Source organism: Bufo gargarizans, chromosome 6, assembly GCF_014858855.1.
Source record: "Bufo gargarizans isolate SCDJY-AF-19 chromosome 6, ASM1485885v1, whole genome shotgun sequence".
Taxonomy (NCBI): domain Eukaryota; kingdom Metazoa; phylum Chordata; class Amphibia; order Anura; family Bufonidae; genus Bufo; species Bufo gargarizans.
This window is the reverse complement of record NC_058085.1, coordinates 253,065,887-253,089,196: the sequence shown is the minus strand read 5'-3', so window position 1 is coordinate 253,089,196 and position 23,310 is coordinate 253,065,887. Positions and strand designations below refer to the sequence as shown.

The 23,310-nt window shown below is 44.4% G+C and overlaps 1 protein-coding gene across 5 annotated transcripts in view; it reads left to right on the top strand.

The window, feature by feature from the left end:
* Window positions 1–1,337: 1,337 nt before the first annotated feature.
* The window catches only part of LOC122940062 (gastrula zinc finger protein XlCGF57.1-like), a 38,581-nt gene continuing 16,608 nt past the window's right edge, over window positions 1,338–23,310 (top strand). The window contains exons 1-9 of one of the 5 annotated variants that reach the window (XM_044296384.1): window positions 1,338–1,406; window positions 13,159–13,294; window positions 13,413–13,604; window positions 13,692–13,815; window positions 13,937–14,034; window positions 14,570–14,645; window positions 14,758–14,855; window positions 14,938–15,052; window positions 16,136–18,406. In XM_044296384.1, coding sequence (XP_044152319.1) covers window positions 13,223–13,294; window positions 13,413–13,604; window positions 13,692–13,815; window positions 13,937–14,034; window positions 14,570–14,645; window positions 14,758–14,855; window positions 14,938–15,052; window positions 16,136–17,091 — 1,731 coding nt within the window. In that variant the 5' untranslated portion in view covers window positions 1,338–1,406; window positions 13,159–13,222 and the 3' untranslated portion in view covers window positions 17,092–18,406. Of the gene's footprint in view, window positions 1,407–12,947; window positions 13,295–13,412; window positions 13,605–13,691; window positions 13,816–13,936; window positions 14,035–14,569; window positions 14,646–14,757; window positions 14,856–14,937; window positions 15,053–16,081; window positions 18,407–23,310 lie in introns of those variants that run through there. The other 4 variants (XM_044296388.1, XM_044296387.1, XM_044296385.1 and 1 more) reach the window with 4 other exon arrangements.

Below are 23,310 nucleotides of genomic sequence, written 5' to 3'. Positions count from 1 at the left end.
TAATGTGCCTGGTTCACCAGCAGGTGGCAACAAACACGGCAGAGCTATAGTTAGATAGAATGAAACTTACCACTCCCTTCTAACCCCCCTTTGGAGAGAAGTGCGCTAGTCCAATTTCCTGCAGGAAGGGTGGGGACCAGTTAGTTGCAGTTTAGGTCTTCCCTAGACAGGGGAAGGGTGTGCTGGGGCACATCTCTGCTGGATGTGCCCACGCTAGCTAGAGCACCCTAAGCTCTGCTGGCCATGGAGGCCAAAGCTTGAAGCCTCAGGAGCCAGGAGGAAGGTTCACTGGCATAACCAAGAGTCAGACTACAGAGAAGAAGTGCAGTATACAGAAAAAGCTGAGTCATACATCCAGTCTGTCAGTACAGCAGGTCAGAGAGTAACAGATAAAGCAGAGTTGAGTTTGCCTGCCAGTTTATGCTAAAGCCTGCTGGAACCAACGCAAAGCGTGAAAACTGTTTGAAGAAACATGTATTCAAGTAAAGCTGCCATTGAACTTAATGTCAAAGTCTGGATTCAAGTTATTCTTTGAAATCCCTCAATTATTACCCCTATTTATTGATTCGGAGCCAAAGCCTGGGGTCCAGCTGTATCCAGGTAGGAGCACCGTGACACCATACCACTTAGCTTTCCTACTACACCTGGGACGTGATAGAGGGCCCTGGGGGGCGGCGCATGTTGCACAGGCAGCACTGATGTCTTTGGTGTGAAGCAGGCTGCACCGGTTTCTTTGGTGTGGAGCAGGCAGCACTGATGTCTTTGGTGTGGAGCAAGCAGCACTAACATGTTTGCTGTGGAGCAGGTAGCACTGATGTATTTGGTGTGGAGCAGGCAGCACTAATATGTTTGGTGTGAAGCAGGCAGCATTGATGTGTTTGGTGTGGAGCAGAAGGCACTGATGTCTTTAGTGTGGAGCAGGCAGCACTGATGTCTTTGGTGTGGAGCAAGCAGCACTAACATGTTTGCTGTGGAGCAGGTAGCACTGATGTATTTGGTGTGGAGCAGGCAGCACTAATATGTTTGGTGTGAAGCAGGCAGCATTAATGTGTTTGGTGTGGAGCAGAAGGCACTGATGTCTTTAGTGTGGAGCAGGCAGCACTCGTGTTTGGTGTAGAGCAGTGAGCACTTATGTGTTTGTTTTTTGGTGTAGAGCAGGCAGCACTGATGTCTTTGGTGTAGAGTAGGCAGCACTTTTGGTGTGGATCATGCAGCACTGATGTGTTTCCTATCATGACACCACCACACTGTTATATCTGAAAAAAACCTCCTGATTCACAGACTGGAGCCTGGCTCCTCCCACACATATGACTGATCACATGGTGATGACATCATCAAAGGTCCTTTACCCACTGGTATCTCATGAGTGAAATGTAGAGAGCGCAGGTTCACCTGTCATCTTCCAGGTGAGGGGTCAAGAGAGGAGATGGGGCAGCTAATGTAATGTATGTGAAGGAGGAGCAGACTGTGGTGTCCTGTCTGTTATTATACTACAGGAGGAGCAGACTGTGGTGTCCTGTCTGTTATTATAATACAGGAGGAGCAGACTCTGGTGTCCTGTCTGTTATTATAATACAGGAGGAGCAGACTCTGGTGTCCTGTCTGTTATTATACTACAGGAGGAGCAGACTGTGGTGTCCTGTCTGTTATTATACTACAGGAGGAGCAGACTGTGGTGTCCTGTCTGTTATTATACTACAGGAGGAGCAGACTCTGGTGTCCTGTCTGTTATTATAATACAGGAGGAGCAGACTGTGGTGTCCTGTCTGTTATTATACTACAGGAGAGCAGACTCTGGTGTCCTGTCTGTTATACTACAGGAGGAGCAGACTCTGGTGTCCTGTCTGTTATTATACTACAGGAGGAGCAGACTCTGGTGTCCTGTCTGTTATTATAATACAGGAGGAGCAGACTCTGGTGTCCTGTCTGTTATTATAATACAGGAGGAGCAGACTCTGGTGTCCTGTCTGTTATTATACTACAGGAGGAGCAGACTGTGGTGTCCTGTCTGTTATTATAATACAGGAGGAGCAGACTGTGGTGTCCTGTCTGTTATTATACTACAGGAGGAGCAGACTCTGGTGTCCTGTCTGTTATTATATACAGGAGGAGCAGACTCTGGTGTCCTGTCTGTTATTATACTACAGGAGGAGCAGACTCTGGTGTCCTGTCTGTTATTATAATACAGGAGGAGCAGACTCTGGTGTCCTGTCTGTTATTATAATACAGGAGGAGCAGACTCTGGTGTCCTGTCTGTTATTATACAGGAGGAGCAGACTCTGGTGTCCTGTCTGTTATTATACTACAGGAGGAGCAGACTCTGGTGTCCTGTCTGTTATTATACTACAGGAGGAGCAGACTCTGGTGTCCTGTCTGTTATTATAATACAGGAGGAGCAGACTCTGGTGTCCTGTCTGTTATTATACTACAGGAGGAGCAGACTCTGGTGTCCTGTCTGTTATTATAATACAGGAGGAGCAGACTCTGGTGTCCTGTCTGTTATTATACTACAGGAGGAGCAGACTCTGGTGTCCTGTCTGTTATTATAATACAGGAGGAGCAGACTCTGGTGTCCTGTCTGTTATTATACTACAGGAGGAGCAGACTCTGGTGTCCTGTCTGTTATTATAATACAGGAGGAGCAGACTCTGGTGTCCTGTCTGTTATTATAATACAGGAGGAGCAGACTCTGGTGTCCTGTCTGTTATTATAATACAGGAGGAGCAGACTCTGGTGTCCTGTCTGTTATTATACTACAGGAGGAGCAGACTCTGGTGTCCTGTCTGTTATTATAATACAGGAGGAGCAGACTCTGGTGTCCTGTCTGTTATTATAATACAGGAGGAGCAGACTCTGGTGTCCTGTCTGTTATTATAATACAGGAGGAGCAGACTCTGGTGTCCTGTCTGTTATTATAATACAGGAGGAGCAGACTCTGGTGTCCTGTCTGTTATTATAATACAGGAGGAGCCCTGGTGTCCTGTCTGTTATACTACAGGAGGAGCAGACTCTGGTGTCCTGTCTGTTATTATAATACAGGAGGAGCAGACTCTGGTGTCCTGTCTGTTATTATAATACAGGAGGAGCAGACTCTGGTGTCCTGTCTGTTATTATACTACAGGAGGAGCAGACTCTGGTGTCCTGTCTGTTATTATACTACAGGAGGAGCAGACTCTGGTGTCCTGTCTGTTATTATACTACAGGAGGAGCAGACTCTGGTGTCCTGTCTGTTATTATAATACAGGAGGAGCAGACTCTGGTGTCCTGTCTGTTATTATACTACAGGAGGAGCAGACTCTGGTGTCCTGTCTGTTATTATAATACAGGAGGAGCAGACTGTGGTGTCCTGTCTGTTATTATACTACAGGAGGAGCAGACTCTGGTGTCCTGTCTGTTATTATACTACAGGAGGAGCAGACTCTGGTGTCCGTCTGTTTATTATACTACAGGAGGAGCAGACTCTGGTGTCCTGTCTGTTATTATACTACAGGAGGAGCAGACTCTGGTGTCCTGTCTGTTATTATACTACAGGAGGAGCAGACTCTGGTGTCCTGTCTGTTATTATAATACAGGAGGAGCAGACTCTGGTGTCCTGTCTGTTATTATACTACAGGAGGAGCAGACTCTGGTGTCCTGTCTGTTATTATACTACAGGAGGAGCAGACTGCTGGTGTCCTGTCTGTTATTATAATACAGGAGGAGCAGACTGTGGTGTCCTGTCTGTTATTATACTACAGGAGGAGCAGACTCTGGTGTCCTGTCTGTTATTATACTACAGGAGGAGCAGACTCTGGTGTCCTGTCTGTTATTATACTACAGGAGGAGCAGACTCTGGTGTCCTGTCTGTTATTATACTACAGGAGGAGCAGACTCTGGTGTCCTGTCTGTTATTATACTACAGGAGGAGCAGACTCTGGTGTCCTGTCTGTTATTATACTACAGGAGGAGCAGACTCTGGTGTCCTGTCTGTTATTATATACAGGAGGAGCAGACTCTGGTGTCCGTCTGTTATTATACTACAGGAGGAGCAGACTCTGGTGTCCTGTCTGTTATTATAATACAGGAGGAGCAGACTGTGGTGTCCTGTCTGTTATTATAATACAGGAGGAGCAGACTCTGGTGTCCTGTCTGTTATTATAATACAGGAGGAGCAGACTCTGGTGTCCTGTCTGTTATTATACTACAGGAGGAGCAGACTCTGGTGTCCTGTCTGTTATTATAATACAGGAGGAGCAGACTCTGGTGTCCTGTCTGTTATTATAATACAGGAGGAGCAGACTTCTGGTGTCCTGTCTGTTATTATAATACAGGAGGAGCAGACTCTGTGTCCTGTCTGTTATTATAATACAGGAGGGAGACTCTGGTGTCCTGTCTGTTATTATAATACAGGAGGAGCAGACTCTGGTGTCCTGTCTGTTATTATATACAGGAGGAGCAGACTGCTGGTGTCCTGTCTGTTATTATAATACAGGAGGAGCAGACTCTGGTGTCCTGTCTGTTATTATAATACAGGAGGAGCAGACTCTGGTGTCCTGTCTGTTATTATAATACAGGAGGAGCAGACTCTGGTGTCCTGTCTGTTATTATAATACAGGAGGAGCAGCTCTGGTGTCCTGTCTGTTATTATAATACAGGAGGAGCAGACTCTGGTGTTCCTGTCTGTTATTATACTACAGGAGGAGCAGACTCTGGTGTCCTGTCTGTTATTATACTACAGGAGGAGCAGACTCGTGGTGTCCTGTCTGTTATTATACTACAGGAGGAGCAGACTCTGGTGTCCTGTCTGTTATTATAATACAGGAGGAGCAGACTCTGGTGTCCTGTCTGTTATTATAATACAGGAGGAGCAGACTCTGGTGTCCTGTCTGTTATTATAATACAGGAGGAGCAGACTCTGGTGTCCTGTCTGTTATTATAATACAGGAGGAGCAGACTCTGGTGTCCTGTCTGTTATTATACTACAGGAGGAGCAGACTCTGGTGTCCTGTCTGTTATTATAATACAGGAGGAGCAGACTCTGGTGTCCTGTCTGTTATTATAATACAGGAGGAGCAGACTCTGGTGTCCTGTCTGTTATTATACTACAGGAGGAGCAGACTCTGGTGTCCTGTCTGTTATTATACTACAGGAGGAGCAGACTCTGGTGTCCTGTCTGTTATTATAATACAGGAGGAGCAGACTCTGGTGTCCTGTCTGTTATTATAATACAGGAGGAGCAGACTCTGGTGTCCTGTCTGTTATTATAATACAGGAGGAGCAGACTCTGGTGTCCTGTCTGTTATTATAATACAGGAGGAGCAGACTCTGGTGTCCTGTCTGTTATTATACTACAGGAGGAGCAGACTGTGGTGTCCTGTCTGTTATTATAATACAGGAGGAGCAGACTCTGGTGCCCTGTCTGTTATTATAATACAGGAGGAGCAGACTCTGGTGTCCTGTCTGTTATTATACTACAGGAGGAGCAGACTCTGGTGTCCTGTCTGTTATTATAATACAGGAGGAGCAGACTCTGGTGTCCTGTCTGTTATTATAATACAGGAGGAGCAGACTGTGGTGTCCTGTCTGTTATTATACTACAGGAGGAGCAGACTCTGGTGTCCTGTCTGTTATTATAATACAGGAGGAGCAGACTCTGGTGTCCTGTCTGTTATTATACTACAGGAGGAGCAGACTCTGGTGTCCTGTCTGTTATTATAATACAGGAGGAGCAGACTCTGGTGTCCTGTCTGTTATTATAATACAGGAGGAGCAGACTCTGGTGTCCTGTCTGTTATTATACTACAGGAGGAGCAGACTCTGGTGTCCTGTCTGTTATTATAATACAGGAGGAGCAGACTCTGGTGTCCTGTCTGTTATTATAATACAGGAGGAGCAGACTCTGGTGTCCTGTCTGTTATTATAATACAGGAGGAGCAGACTGTGGTGTCCTGTCTGTTATTATACTACAGGAGGAGCAGACTCTGGTGTCCTGTCTGTTATTATACAGGAGGAGCAGACTTGGTGTCCTGTCTGTATTATACTACAGGAGGAGCAGACTCTGGTGTCCTGTCTGTTATTATACTACAGGAGGAGCAGACTCTGGTGTCCTGTCTGTTATTATAATACAGGAGGAGCAGACTCTGGTGTCCTGTCTGTTATTATAATACAGGAGGAGCAGACTCTGGTGTCCTGTCTGTTATTATAATACAGGAGGAGCAGACTCTGGTGTCCTGTCTGTTATTATACTACAGGAGGAGCAGACTCTGGTGTCCTGTCTGTTATTATAATACAGGAGGAGCAGACTCTGGTGTCCTGTCTGTTATTATACTACAGGAGGAGCAGACTGTGGTGTCCTGTCTGTTATTATACTACAGGAGGAGCAGACTGTGGTGTCCTGTCTGTTATTATAATACAGGAGGAGCAGACTCTGGTGTCCTGTCTGTTATTATACTACAGGAGGAGCAGACTCTGGTGTCCTGTCTGTTATTATACTACAGGAGGAGCAGACTCTGGTGTCCTGTCTGTTATTATAATACAGGAGGAGCAGACTCTGGTGTCCTGTCTGTTATTATACTACAGGAGGAGCAGACTCTGGTGTCCTGTCTGTTATTATAATACAGGAGGAGCAGACTGTGGTGTCCTGTCTGTTATTATACTACAGGAGGAGCAGACTCTGGTGTCCTGTCTGTTATTATAATACAGGAGGAGCAGACTCTGGTGTCCTGTCTGTATTATAATACAGGAGGAGCAGACCTCTGGTGTCCTGTCTGTTATTATACTACAGGAGGAGCAGGACTCTGGTGTCCTGTCTGTTATTATATACAGGAGGAGCAGACTCTGGTGTCCTGTCTGTTATTATAATACAGGAGGAGCAGACTCTGGTGTCCTGTCTGTTATTATAATACAGGAGGAGCAGACTCTGGTGTCCTGTCTGTTATTATACTACAGGAGGAGCAGACTCTGGTGTCCTGTCTGTTATTATAATACAGGAGGAGCAGACTCTGGTGTCCTGTCTGTTATTATAATACAGGAGGAGCAGACTCTGGTGTCCTGTCTGTTATTATACTACAGGAGGAGCAGACTCTGGTGTCCTGTCTGTTATATATACAGGAGGAGCAGACTGTGGTGTCCTGTTATTATACTACAGGAGGAGCAGACTCTGGTGTCCTGTCTGTTATTATAATACAGGAGGAGCAGACTCTGGTGTCCGTCTGTTATTATACTACAGGAGGAGCAGACTCTGGTGTCCTGTCTGTTATTATAATACAGGAGGAGCAGACTCTGGTGTCCTGTCTGTTATTATACTACAGGAGGAGCAGACTCTGGTGTCCTGTCTGTTATTATAATACAGGAGGAGCAGACTCTGGTGTCCTGTCTGTTATTATAATACAGGAGGAGCAGACTCTGGTGTCCTGTCTGTTATTATACTACAGGAGGAGCAGACTCTGGTGTCCTGTCTGTTATTATACTACAGGAGGAGCAGACTCTGGTGTCCTGTCTGTTATTATAATACAGGAGGAGCAGACTCTGGTGTCCTGTCTGTTATTATAATACAGGAGGAGCAGACTCTGGTGTCCTGTCTGTTATTATAATACAGGAGGAGCAGACTCTGGTGTCCTGTCTGTTATTATAATACAGGAGGAGCAGACTCTGGTGTCCTGTCTGTTATTATATACAGGAGGAGCAGACTGCTGGTGTCCTGTCTGTTATTATATACAGGAGGAGCAGGACTCTGGTGTCCTGTCTGTTATTATACTACAGGAGGAGCAGACTCTGGTGTCCTGTCTGTTATTATAATACAGGAGGAGCAGACCTGTGGTGTCCTGTCTGTTATTATTAATACAGGAGGAGCAGACTCTGGTGTCCTGTCTGTTTATATAATACAGGAGGAGCAGACTCTGGTGTCCTGTCTGTTATTATATACAGGAGGAGCAGACTCTGGTGTCCTGTCTGTTATTAATACAGGAGGAGCAGACTCTGGTGTCCTGTCTGTTATTATAATACAGGAGGAGCAGACTCTGGTGTCCTGTCTGTTATTATAATACAGGAGGAGCAGACCTGGTGTCCTGTCTGTTATTAACTAGCAGGAGGAGCAGACTCTGGTGTCCTGTCTGTTATTATAACTACAGGAGGAGCAGACTCTGGTGTCCTGTCTGTTATTATAATACAGGAGGAAGCAGACTCTGGTGTCCTGTCTGTTATTATAATACAGGAGGAGCAGACTCTGGTGTCCTGTCTGTTATTATAATACAGGAGGAGCAGACTGCTGGTGTCCTGTCTGTTATTATAATACAGGAGGAGCAGACTCTGGTGTCCTGTCTGTTATTATAATACAGGAGAGCAGACTCTGGTGTCCTGTCTGTTATTATAATACAGGAGGAGCAGACTCTGGTGTCCTGTCTGTTATTATACTACAGGAGGAGCAGACTATGGTGTCCTGTCTGTTATTATAATACAGGAGGAGCAGACTCTGGTGTCCTGTCTGTTATTATAATACAGGAGGAGCAGACTCTGGTGTCCTGTCTGTTATTATAATCAGGAGGAGCAGACTGCTGGTGTCCTGTCTGTTATTATACACAGGAGGAGCAGACTCTGGTGTCCTGTCTGTTATTATACTACAGGAGGAGCAGACTCTGGTGTCCTGTCTGTTATTATAATACAGGAGGAGCAGACTCTGGTGTCCTGTCTGTTATTATAATACAGGAGGAGCAGACTCTGGTGTCCTGTCTGTTATTATAATACAGGAGGAGCAGACTCTGGTGTCCTGTCTGTTATTATAATACAGGAGGAGCAGACTCTGGTGTCCTGTCTGTTATTATAATACAGGAGGAGCAGACTCTGGTGTCCTGTCTGTTATTATACTACAGGAGGAGCAGACTCTGGTGTCCTGTCTGTTATTATAATACAGGAGGAGCAGACTCTGGTGTCCTGTCTGTTATTATAATACAGGAGGAGCAGACTCTGGTGTCCTGTCTGTTATTAATACAGGAGGAGCAGACTCTGGTGTCCTGTCTGTTATTATACTACAGGAGGAGCAGACTCTGGTGTCCTGTCGTTATTATACTACAGGAGGAGCAGACTCTGGTGTCCTGTCTGTTATTATAATACAGGAGGAGCAGACTCTGGTGTCCTGTCTGTTATTATAATACAGGAGGAGCAGACTCTGGTGTCCTGTCTGTTATTATAATACAGGAGGAGCAGACTCTGGTGTCCTGTCTGTTATTATAATACAGGAGGAGCAGACTCTGGTGTCCTGTCTGTTATTATACTACAGGAGGAGCAGACTCTGGTGTCCTGTCTGTTATTATAATACAGGAGGAGCAGACTCTGGTGTCCTGTCTGTTATTATACTACAGGAGGAGCAGACTCTGGTGTCCTGTCTGTTATTATACTACAGGAGGAGCAGACTGTGGTGTCCTGTCTGTTATTATACTACAGGAGGAGCAGACTCTGGTGTCCTGTCTGTTATTATAATACAGGAGGAGCAGACTCTGGTGTCCTGTCTGTTATTATAATACAGGAGGAGCAGACTGTGGTGTCCTGTCTGTTATTATAATACAGGAGGAGCAGACTCTGGTGTCCTGTCTGTTATTATAATACAGGAGGAGCAGACTGTGGTGTCCTGTCTGTTATTATAATACAGGAGGAGCAGACTGTGGTGTCCTGTCTGTTATTATAATACAGGAGGAGCAGACTCTGGTGTCCTGTCTGTATTATAATACAGGAGGAGCAGACTCTGGTGTCCTGTCTGTTATTACTACAGGAGGAGCAGACTCTGGTGTCCTGTCTGTTATTATACTACAGGAGGAGCAGACTCTGGTGTCCTGTCTGTTATTATAATACAGGAGGAGCAGACTCTGGTGTCCTGTCGTTATTATAATACAGGAGGAGCAGACTCTGGTGTCCTGTCTGTTATTATACTACAGGAGGAGCAGACTCTGGTGTCCTGTCTGTTATTATAATACAGGAGGAGCAGACTCTGGTGTCCTGTCTGGTTATTATAATACAGGAGGAGCAGACTGCTGGTGTCCTGTTCTGTTATTATACTACAGGAGGAGCAGACTCTGGTGTCCTGTCTGTTATTATACTACAGGAGGAGCAGACTCTGGTGTCCTGTCTGTTATTATAATACAGGAGGAGCAGATAGGTGCTGTCTGTTACCAGACTGGTGTCCTGTCTGTTATTATAATACAGGAGGAGCAGACTCTGGTGTCCTGTCGTTATTATAATACAGGAGGAGCAGACTCTGGTGTCCTGTCTGTTATTATAATACAGGAGGAGCAGACTCTGGTGTCCTGTCTGTTATTATACTACAGGAGGAGCAGACTCTGGTGTCCTGTCTGTTATTATAATACAGGAGGAGCAGACTCTGGTGTCCTGTCTGTTATTATAATACAGGAGGAGCAGACTCTGGTGTCCTGTCTGTTATTATAATACAGGAGGAGCAGACTCTGGTGTCCTGTCTGTTATTATAATACAGGAGGAGCAGACTCTGGTGTCCTGTCTGTTATTATAATACAGGAGGAGCAGACTCTGGTGTCCTGTCTGTTATTATACTACAGGAGGAGCAGACTCTGTGGTGTCCTGTCTGTTATTATAATACAGGAGGAGCAGACTCTGGTGTCCTGTCTGTTATTATACTACAGGAGGAGCAGACTCTGGTGTCCTGTCTGTTATATAATACAGGAGGAGCAGACTCTGGTGTCCTGTCTGTTATTATCATACAGGAGGAGCAGACTCTGGTGTCCTGTCTGTTATTATAATACAGGAGGAGCAGACTCGTGGTGTCCTGTCTGTTATTATAATACAGGAGGAGCAGACTGTGGTGTCCTGTCTGTTATTATAATACAGGAGGAGCAGACTCTGGTGTCCTGTCTGTTATTATATACAGGAGGAGCAGACTCTGGTGTCCTGTCTGTTATTATAATACAGGAGGAGCAGACTTGGTGTCCTGTCTGTTATTATAATACAGGAGGAGCAGACTCTGGTGTCCTGTCTGTTATTATAATACAGGAGGAGCAGACTCTGGTGTCCTGTCTGTTATTATAATACAGGAGGAGCAGACTCTGGTGTCCTGTCTGTTATTATACTACAGGAGGAGCAGACTGTGGTGTCCTGTCTGTTATTATAATACAGGAGGAGCAGACTGTGGTGTCCTGTCTGTTATTATACTACAGGAGGAGCAGACTCTGGTGTCCTGTCTGTTATTATAATACAGGAGGAGCAGACTCTGGTGTCCTGTCTGTTATTATACTACAGGAGGAGCAGACTGTGGTGTCCTGTCTGTTATTATACTACAGGAGGAGCAGACTGTGGTGTCCTGTCTGTTATTATACTACAGGAGGAGCAGACTGTGGTGTCCTGTCTGTTATTATAATACAGGAGGAGCAGACTGTGGTGTCCTGTCTGTTATTATAATACAGGAGGAGCAGACTCTGGTGTCCTGTCTGTTATTATAATACAGGAGGAGCAGACTCTGGTGTCCTGTCTGTTATTATACTACAGGAGGAGCAGACTGTGGTGTCCTGTCTGTTATTATAATACAGGAGGAGCAGACTCTGGTGTCCTGTCTGTTATTATATACAGGAGGAGCAGACTCTGGTGTCCTGTCTGTTATTATACTACAGGAGGAGCAGACTCTGGTGTCCTGTCTGTTATTATAATACAGGAGGAGCAGACTCTGGTGTCCTGTCTGTATTATATACAGGAGGAGCAGACTCTGGTGTCCTGTCTGTTATTATACTACAGGAGGAGCAGACTCTGGTGTCCTGTCTGTTATTATACTACAGGAGGAGCAGACTCTGGTGTCCTGTCTGTTATTATACTACAGGAGGAGCAGACTGTGGTGTCCTGTCTGTTATTATAATACAGGAGGAGCAGACTCTGGTGTCCTGTCTGTTATTATAATACAGGAGGAGCAGACTCTGGTGTCCTGTCTGTTATTATAATACAGGAGGAGCAGACTCTGGTGTCCTGTCTGTTATTATACTACAGGAGGAGCAGACTCTGGTGTCCTGTCTGTTATTATACTACAGGAGGAGCAGACTCTGGTGTCCTGTCTGTTATTATACTACAGGAGGAGCAGACTCTGGTGTCCTGTCTGTTATTATACTACAGGAGGAGCAGACTCTGGTGTCCTGTCTGTTATTATACTACAGGAGGAGCAGACTGTGGTGTCCTGTCTGTTATTATAATACAGGAGGAGCAGACTCTGGTGTCCTGTCTGTATTATACTACAGGGGGAGCAGACTCTGGTGTCCTGTCTGTTATTATACTACAGGAGGAGCAGACTCTGGTGTCCTGTCTGTTATTATACTACAGGAGGAGCAGACTCTGGTGTCCTGTCTGTTATTATACTACAGGAGGAGCAGACTCTGGTGTCCTGTCTGTTATTATAATACAGGAGGAGCAGACTCTGGTGTCCTGTCTGTTATTATAATACAGGAGGAGCAGACTCTGGTGTCCTGTCTGTTATTATAATACAGGAGGAGCAGACTCTGGTGTCCTGTCTGTTATTATAATACAGGAGGAGCAGACTCTGGTGTCCTGTCTGTTATTATACTACAGGAGGAGCAGACTGTGGTGTCCTGTCTGTTAGTATAATACAGGAGGAGCAGACTCTGGTGTCCTGTCTGTTATTATACTACAGGAGGAGCAGACTCTGGTGTCCTGTCTGTTGTTATACTACAGGAGGAGCAGACTGTGGTGTCCTGTCTGTTATTATACTACAGGAGGAGCAGACTCTGGTGTCCTGTCTGTTATTATAATACAGGAGGAGCAGACTGTGGTGTCCTGTCTGTTATTATACTACAGGAGGAGCAGACTCTGGTGTCCTGTCTGTTATTATACTACAGGAGGAGCAGACTCTGGTGTCCTGTCTGTTATTATAATACAGGAGGAGCAGACTCTGGTGTCCTGTCTGTTATTATATTACAGGAGGAGCAGACTCTGGTGTCCTGTCTGTTATTATAATACAGGTCATCAATATAAATCACTTCACATCCAATTTAAAGCTTTTGCCCTGCTGAGAATGGACCTATTCCTTCTCGCTGCAGCTTTAAGTCACAGCATCATAATCTTCAGCGCTGCCTTCCCCTCAAATGAATTGAAGCCAGAATCCATTAAGAAAACCACGCGGCTGCCATACATCTTCTTAGAGCGAATCTTGTTTATTCTTAGATTGGCCAATCAGCTCACATGACGTTAAATACTGATCTATCACCGATCGATCACATGACTAAGAATGGATAAGAGGCACATGACTGAGAAAATATTAAACTTCACCCTGGAGATTCTCTACCTGCTGACCGGAGAGGTGAGGAATTCTGGGAATCATATTAAATGACATGAATCTTTAACTATCACGGGGACATAGCTGTAGAGGTGAGGGATTTTTGGAATGTTATTTTATAAGGATCTTTCTCCATACACAGGATTATACAGTAGTGAAGAAAGTGTCTGATAAATGTGTGGTCCCCAGCAGCCATCACTGTGTGTCAGGAGGATGGAGCAAGACCTGGAGCTCCACCATGGATTCACCACCTCACTCACTGACACCCGAGAGAACCAATGAGCAGAAGATCCTAGACCTCGCCAACAAGATCATTGAGCTGCTAACTGGAGAGGTGAGCGCTGCTGGGAATGCTAGGACATTATACAGTAACACAAGGGATGATGTATCTGGGTGATGACTGTATCATTGTCTGTGTCAGGTTCCTATAAGGTTTCAGGATGTCACTGTCCATTTCTCCATGGAGGAGTGGGAGTATTTAGAAGGACACGTGGATCTGTACAAAGATTTCATAATGGAAAACTACCAGTCCCTCACATCATCAGGTAAGAGGAGATGTTTATTGACTGTAATGGAGAGCAGTTTGGATGGTCACTTACATACCCATTATTCATCTGCTGCTCATATACTCAGAATGTATTTAGTCCTTGTGTGTATTTCCGACAGATGGATCCAGTAAGAGAAATCCACAAATGAGATGTCCCAGCCCTCTGCCTTCTTTGAATTGTCCAAGGGAACATCACAATGTCCCAATGGATCATCAGGTAGGTGACCCTAAAATCTCAACAAACATAAAACCATTCAACTGAACAAGTTTAGGGTACTTTCACACTAGCGTCTTTCTTTTCTGGCGTAGAGTTCCGTCTGAGGGGCTCTGTACCGGAAAAGAACTGATCATTTTTATCCCCATGCATTCTGAATTCAGGATGCATCAGGATGTCTTCAGTTCAGTCTTTTTGACTGATCAGGATGGAGATAATACTGCAGCATGCTACGGTTTTATCTCTGACCAAAAAAAACACTTGCCTGAATGCAGATCCGTTTTTTTTTCCCCATAGGAATGTATTAGTGCCGGATCCGGCATTCAAAATACGCAGACCGGTAAAAATGTGAACAAAATATATAACAGATCCGTTTCTCCGGATGACATACGGAGAGAGTGATCCGTCTATAAATGCTTTCTGTTTGCATGTAGATTGCCGGGTCCGGCAGGCAGTTCCGAAGACGAAACTGCTTGCCAGATCACTCTGCCGCAATTGTGAAAGTACCCTTAGCCTAAGATCTGCTTAATTTCTTTAGGTTGCCAATCTTTTTGACATTAAAGTTGAAATTATAGATGATGAAGAAGAGAATGACATGAGAGCTGATCAGCAAGGTAAGGAGGGGCAGACATCTCTTTATTACGAATTTCATTGGTCACCTTGATACCCCCATCATCTGAAAATCACATATACACAATGTGGTTAGTCACTATGTGCTTCCTACAGATGGATCCAGTAAAAGAGACCCAGCAGAAAAATGTCCCAATACTTTGTATCCCTGGAACTGTGAAGAAGTAGATCACCATGCCCCTCAAAAACCTCAGGTAGATGGAGCTGAGGTGTTCTCATGTAGCAAACTGGGTTCATTGAACCAGATTTATTTTAAACGTTTCCTTCTTTGTTTAGGATGAAGATCTGCTTAATATTAAAGTTGTTGTTATAGAGGAAGAAGAAGAGGAGATGTATTTGAGGGGCGATAGACAGTTTAAGGAGGAGGAAATTCCTTTAGATATGTGCCCAGGTGAGCAATTAAGAAAGTCACATACTTTCCATGTTGTATCCCCACCTTAGTCTTAGTAGAAACCTGGCCATTGATGGAGCAAGGATCTTGTGGCCTTCAATCATTACATCTGCTGCCTCTGCCCAGTATCAAAGGGTCGGGGCTCTGTTTGGCTGGCATAGTATTGGGTCCATGGCTGAAGAGAGAGGAAACTTACCATATAAGTTTTCAGTACATTGTGATTCTGAAAGCTGTAAAAGCTTTACATGAAGTAGGCCTCACTCTCTTGTTATTAACAGTGGTGCAGTAAAGTGTTTGCAACCTAAAGTTAAAGGGGTTCTCCACAATTGATTTAAAATGGTAGCCAGCAACCTGTCTTAAAATGTGAGCAGGATTGGTTGCCACCACTTGCAGAACTGCTGGGAGGGTGAGTGGACGGTAGCCTAAGTACACATTACACTGCTCTACAATATATGGTAATGATGTAATCCTGCCTACGATATGCCATCATGGCTGAGCAGCATGACAGTAAAACTCACCAATACAGAGTATATGTCAGTGCCAGAGTGTAGTGAGGCCCCGCCTAGTTAGCTGTACAAGTGGAGACAACTAGTCCTGCTCACATTCTAGGATACGTTGCTGGTGGCCATTTTAACTCATTCCTGGAGAACCCTTTTAAAGTGTATATATGTCTATCTATTCAGGATGGTTTTCAATACATTGTACATGGCTACATATATAACACATGAAAACCCAGCTCTGTGTGCTGACATTAAACCTTTACCTTAAATTAAGTTTAACGTTTCCATAGATGACATATTTTGGAAGAAGAATTCTTCTTCCAGGAATAATCAACCATGCATGTCCATTATGTAGCAGTCTCATATGGTGGCTTGAAACGTCCTTATCCTTCTAGATCACCTCAGCTATTCAGAGAAAGCTTAGGGAGCGTAGCTTACCGAGGCAGAGTTATTGTTTCAAACTAAAATTTTATTTGTGTTCTCCTATCATTTGGCTTCATAGTTTTTTTTTTTGGGGTTTTCATTTTAGCAGGATAAATGAACAGAAGGAATATCCCAAATGTACATTTTATTTTACCAACAGATCATGAAAGAGAAGTTAATTTTACACATGATTCTTCAGGACAAAACCAAGTCCCTTCAGATTTTCTTCCAGTCTTTCACAGTCGAGGTTTGTCATCTGCAAATGACAAAAAACATTCCTTTGACCCTACATATATTGAGGAAAAGGGAGCAAATCACAAAGGAGGCAAATTGTATCCCTGTAATGTGTGCGGGAGATATATTAAATCAAAAACCAGTCTTATTCGGCATCAGAGAATCCACACGGGTGAGAGGCCATTTTCATGTTCTGAATGCGGGAGATGTTTTACCCAGAAATGTGATTTTATTCAACATCAGAGAGTCCACACAGGAGAAAAGCCGTTCTCATGTTCTGAGTGTGGGAAATGCTTTCGGCGCAAATCGAATCTTGTTGAGCATTACCGAATTCACACAGGAGAGAAGCCGTTTTCATGCTTAGAGTGCGATAAATGTTTCACAAGGAAATCCAAACTTTTCAGACATCAGAAAACTCATCATGCCAACAAGAGGTTGTTCTCATGCTCTGTGTGTAGAAAAAGTTTCACACAGAAATCAGATTTTATCCAGCATCAGAGCATTCATGCAGCAGACAATTGGTTTTCATGTCCTGAGTGTGGAAAGTGCTTTACCAGGAAGTCCAACCTTGTTAAACATCAGCTGGTGCACACAGGGGAGAAGCCATTTTCATGTACTGAGTGTGGGAAGGGTTTTATGAAAAAGTCTAATCTTGTTGAACATCAGAGAATACACTCTGGGGAGAAGCCGTTTTCTTGCAGTCATTGTGGGAAATCTTTTACGCAGAAGTCTAATCTTGTTACCCATCAAAGAATTCATACGGGAGAGAAACCATATTCATGTTCTAAATGTGGGAAGTGTTATACACAGAAGGCTAACCTTATTGAACATCAGAGAGTTGGCACGTGTGAGAAACAATTCTCTTCTTTTTCTGGGAGATGATTAAAACAATTTTAAAAAACTGAAAAGTTCCAGTACTGGAGAATGTTGGTGGACAAGGCTCTCACACTGGAGAGCTGGGCTGGACTGTTGACATCTTGTTCTTTACTAACAAAACAGTAGCTCTACACGTTTCAGGAAAGGAAAATTACTGGAGATGACCAAATTTCTAATTTGGGGATTCGTATATGTCTCTCTATCTCAACTTCCTGGAGATCAAATAAACGGTGCTCAACTTAACATGAAAAACCTTTGTAATGATAAAGGATTTGCATCTTCACGTGGACTGAGCTGACCTTTCTTCTACGCATTGTAATATTCTGTAAAGGGGAAGTGATGGGGTCGAACAAGACAAGATTACGTTTAGGCTTGGTTTAAAAGCAGCTGTTTTGTGCAGCTGAAACCTCGCCTATCTGTGGTGGTCAATAGATACACAATTTTTAAAAGCTATTGCATGCCGTTATCATCTCCTACCAAGACTACTGCAACATACTCTTTTGTGGCCTCTCATCTAGCACTCCTGCTCCCCTCCAGTCTATCCTCAACTCTTTTACATTACTGACTTACTCTACCAGTACATCCCCACATGTAATCTCTGATCCTCTCAAGACCAATCCTTCCTTGCTTTCCTCTTGTCTGCTTCTCGCACAGTCATCTAGAAATTTCATCCACCATTCTACACTAACCCTGCAGCCACTATACCGTCGTATGAGCAGCTTGTACCCTCACTTAATGCCTTCTTCTCCCTTTCCCTTGTAGATTGTAAGCCCTCTTGGGCAGGGTCATCTCCTTCTCTATACCAGTCTGTCACTTAGTTTCTGTTTATTGTACTTGTTTTATATCACATATGTATACCCCATTTTTAGATGTACAGTGCCCTGAAATGAATGGTGCTTAAAAATAAATAATAATATTATATTTAAAATTGTGGACCATTGGTTGTCACAGGTGGGCCGGGTTCAGATGCATGCAGCATATGTGTGGCTTGACCCTTAAACAAAGAAGACAATAGCTCCATATATTCAGAAGAGAACTAAAATGAGTGCAGGGGTGGCAATAGTTTGAGAGACATGTATTAAAGATTATTTTCATCTGAATCTCTTATTTAGAAGACCCTTATTAATGATGAAGCTTTATATAAAAAAAAAGTATATTGTTCGAGTTGCTTTGCCCCCTTTGATGGCAGTACCATACCAGAATAGGCACTAGATTCAGCAGCTAAAATGTTTCCAAGAAAAAGTCCTAGACTCGTGTGATCTTCAAAAGACATAATTGCCACTGCATGTAGGGCATAGATGGGCCAAGAAGGAATAGCAGGGGTCCATCTATGCCTCACATTAAGGCTAGTTTCACACTAGCGGCAGCCTTCTCCGGCAGGCTGTTCCTGTGGGCGAACAGCCTACCAGATCTGTGCTGCCGCTAGTGCACACGTGCCGCAGGAGGTTCCGCTTCGGCCCCATTGACTATAATGGGGGTGGGCTGGAGTTCCAGCAGCAGCACGGCAAACATGCCGAGAGGCGGCCAGAATGTGTCACCCAAAAATGTTATCTGCCAGTTAAAACCAGTTAGCATCACATATCCTTTTTTTCTAATCTGTTTTTATTTTCTGATTGCAGATTTTCTTATTCTATTTCCTGAACATGATTATGGGGGCGGCCATCTTGCCTGAGCTGTTCTTAACAGCATTTACAAAGCATTAAGAAAATTGCTTTACGGCAGCCCCATTGGCCATAGACACGATGGTCAGGAAGGGACCTCATTGACTCCTATGGGAGAGTTTTCTAGACGTGCTCTGTGACCTGTGCAGAGGTTATTGTATAAGGAAAGAATAGATCAACCCTATTGTGAATGGAGGATCCTGTCTTATCTATACACAGAGAGGATATCATTACAGGTAAACCAAAACGAACAAGTGGAAATGATGTATAAAAATATAAGTTTATTATAAAGTATAAAAGGTGGAAAAGCTACAGAATGATGCAAAGATACGGAGAAGCGCAGGGTCACTAACGCCACAAAACACCAATGTATCGGTGAGTTATAACACACAAATAGGTACAATCCATTAATGATAATAAAAGCTCAGAGATAACCTCCTGACGAAGCCGTAAGGTGAAACGCGCGTCGAGGTTGTGCGCTCAGGGTCCGACTGTCCACTTACCACCATGTCCTCAGGTATGTTCTGAATTAGTATCGCTTCACACCGCTGATTGGGACTCCCGCATATATCCATAGTGAGTCCCTCATATATCCATGGTGCATACTGTTACTACCTTCTTTTTTGACTGAGATATTTACTTCTATACTGAGTACTCGTCATTACTACGGTCTGCTTAAATACTTAAGCACTGTGTTTGGTGTGAGAAAGCTCATTGCTTACCGGGTATGGTCATTTGCACGACTTGTGCATAGTCTTACTGCGGTGACCCTACTGCTTGGCCATCCTGGTTATCTCTGAGCTTTTATTATCATTAATGGATTGTACCTATTTGTGTGTTATAACTCACCGATACATTGGTGTTTTGTGGCGTTAGTGACCCTGCGCTTCTCCGTATCTTTGCATCATTCTGTAGCTTTTCCACCTTTTATACTTTATAATAAACTTATATTTTTATACATCATTTCCACTTGTTCGTTTTGGTTTACCTTAGATGTTTTATGAGTGGTAATCGTAGCTGTCTAGTTGACAGGTGGCCTTTTGTAGGTTAATAGGATATTATTACAGGCAGGATTAGAATGAGTTAGGCCTTTTTCACACTAACTGTATACACTTCAGCCTGCTTCCTGTGAGATCCAGGGGGCTGGATCTCACAGGCTGTCACAGAAGACAGCCACAATGCCTAAGGAAGGCCTCAGCTGCCTTCCCTGCCATTGGGTCCCCGTCACAGCAGCATGGCGGTCAGCGCTGACTGCGGCACATCAAGAATTAATGCGCCGGCATCTACTGTATGTTTTCACCGATGCCAGAGCATACAGCAGAGGTCCGGCTATCAGTGAGTGTCAGACTCCTGCCGCTGATTGGTCGGGCGCAGCTCCTGCACCCGCCCAATCAGCCCACGGTACATGTACGGCGGAGGTCCTTATGGAGTTAAGAAGTGCTGCCGTAGCCTCCCAGGCTTTCCTTAGTAGGATCTCTGCTTTCCTATCTATGGGGTCTTTAAGTTGCGCTGAATCTTCAAATGGCAGAGCGGTATGTTTCGCTACCTTAGCCATGGGAGCGTCTATTCTGGGAATGAATTCCCAATCGGCACAATCCTTATCATTAAAAGGGTAGCGCCTCTTGATACCCCTAGGAATGAGAGATCCTTTATCTGGCTTTTCCCATTCTGACCTGATACAGTTTTTAATATTGTCTGGAACTCGGAATACAGATTTTTCCCCCCAGCCCCCAAATATCTCTTCCTGCACTGACTTGGGCTTTTTAGGCACCTTCATCTGTATTGTGGCTCTAATTGCTTTTATAAGCTCATCAATGTCATCCGGATTAAATAGGAAATGTTTATAGTCATTATCTTTGTCAGAAGATGCATGCGTGCAGCAATTCCAGATGTTTTCTTCTTTCAGCAGTAAAAGCTCAAATCGCAGTGGTGGTGCGCCAAATACTGGTGTCCCCTGCCTGACCTCGGGGGAGACTGGTGCTGACTAGTTCAGCACCAGTCACCCCTGTACAACTCCCCTTCAGCTCCATGAATGAATGAAAACCATCCGGAGCTGCAATTGGCCGGTCTGCAGAAACTGGCCAATGGCAGATCGGGGCTGCAGGGGGGCAGAAAAACCTCCCTGTGCCCCTAGTAAAGATGGCTGCCTGCTGTGCAGAGCAGCCATCATACCCCGGTCACCAAGAGATTTAGCTTGGGGACCGGGTGTACACTGCGCCGTAGTGTACGGCGCTGGCATTTTAAACACAGTTTGCAGCGCCGTACAGTTACGGCGTTGGTAGTAAATGAGTTAAACAGTCAGTGCAAGTGTGGGATTTTAGAGCCTGGAGCAATGATGCAGTTGAAGCTTGGCCCTGGTGGTGAAAGTGGCAGAGTGATGGTCCAGATAACTGCACTGCCCTACCCATGGTGCTCCAAAAACCACATTAACAGAAAGATAAAAAGAAGCATCTCTCTGGATTTAGCTGTATTCACATACAGGCTGTTCCAGGCAACCGGGCAAATATGCTGAGGAGCAGCCGGACGAAAAATACTGCATGTAGTGGTATTTTTCTGGCCGCTCTTCAGCATATTTGCCGGGTCGTGGCTGGATCTCCTCCGGAACCCAATATAGTCAATGTAGCCGGACTGCAGCCCTTACCTGCAGTATAGTGATCTGTAAAAACCAATTATTAGACATAGTGGCCATTGCGAAAACTGCAGGATTTTATCTTTTTTTGTTTAAATATATGGAATGCACGGTAAATTAAAAACGTCATCAAACATTCTTAAAAAATGTTAAACATAAAAAATTATTTAAACAGCAGATCATTTTCCTTTGACACATTTCCTTTAACTACAAAGTTAAAACTTACATTCATGTAAAATGCCTTTGTACACTGTAGCATTACCATTTCATTGAAAGCAGGGGGTACTAGCCCTAACCATGAGAAACAACCATTATCTCTCCTTGAGCAAATAGGAACTACGGGGGTCATATATGACCAAATATATGCCCCTTTTTTTGTATATTTGTTGCATATTTTGTTGCAAAGGCAATTCTTCCTCTTCCACGCCATATAAAAAAAAGGTGTGTGACGAGGCCCGTCTCATTTCTCATTTTCTATGCCAGTTTTCGGCGTAGAAAATGGTCTAAATCTATGCCAGCATGGGAGCTCGCGTAGGCACCTCTTCATAACCATCTCAGGGGGATTAAGGCCCTTTGCAGACGAGCGCGTGCCACCCTGCGAGTCCGAAGCACAGCTCCCGGCCTGAACTCCTAGCACTGCCGGGGTTGCATAGCATTATATTGACTTATGATGCTATGTAACCTTTACAATTCTGGAATGTACTGGATAACACTGGCATAACGCTGTCACTGTTATACAATACATTCCAGAACTGTAAGGGTTACATAGCATTATAATGATTTATGATGCTATGTGACCCTGGCAGTGCTGGGAGGTTAGGATGGGAGCTGCGCTGCGGACTCGTAGCGAGCGTGACAAACACTCGTCTGCAAGGGGCCTAAGCCCAGCGTCTTAAATAACCCCATATGTATTCTGGTTGGTAGTGTTCTCCTGGCATATGCCAGACCCCAATTCTTCCTGGTTTGATCATTAAAGGGGTTGTCCAAGTTATATTTATTGATGACCTATCTTCACGATAGGTCATCAATATCAGATCGGCGGGGCTCCGACACCCGGCACCCCCTCCGATCAGCCGTTTGAAGAGGAGACGTGCGCGGTGTCAGCGCTGCCTCCTCTTCACTGTTTACCTTCTAGCCGTTGCATCTGCAGTGGTGAGCAGGTGTAATTACACCCAAGCCGTCCCATTCATTTCAATAGGAAGGCTTGGGTGTAATTACACCTGCTCACCACTGCAGATGTAACGGCTAGAAGGTAACCAGTGAAGAGGAGGCAGCGCGCGTGTCTCCTCTTCAAACAGCTGATCGGAGGGGGTGCCGGGTGTCGGACCCCGCCAATCTGATATTTATGACCTACCCTGAGGATAGGTCATCAATAAATATAACTTGGACAACCCCTTTAAGGCTGATTATCTTTAGAAATTATATGCAACTGTACATAAAAGCAGATGGCAAACTATTGTGCTGAAAATGCAGGTGTATTGCATGATTGACCGACTCGCACGTCCACATTATTGTTTTAATTTTGTATAGTCTGTCTCTGTCCCATGTTTAGTCTGGCACGTGGATGTTTGAATCTTTGTGACAAACAATCCGACAGATGATTAGCTGTGTTCTGACCAATATTTACATATATATCTTATTTGAATAGGTGGCTTCAGACTTCTGTGTAGCTGCTTGATCAGCTACACAGAGGTTCTGGTGCTGATGATGTCACTAGGGTGTCTTGTAACCTGCTTTGTGTGGTCTACCACTTTGTGGCTGAGCTGTTGTTGCATCTTCATGTTTCCACTTCACAGTACTAGCACTTGACCATCTCAGATCTAGCAGATCAGATTTCACACACTAACATCTAGCAAAGTTGCACCTTATGACTCTGCCACGGTTACAACAATGGCTGTTTGGAAAACTGAATCTCAATAACTACTGAATCTCAAT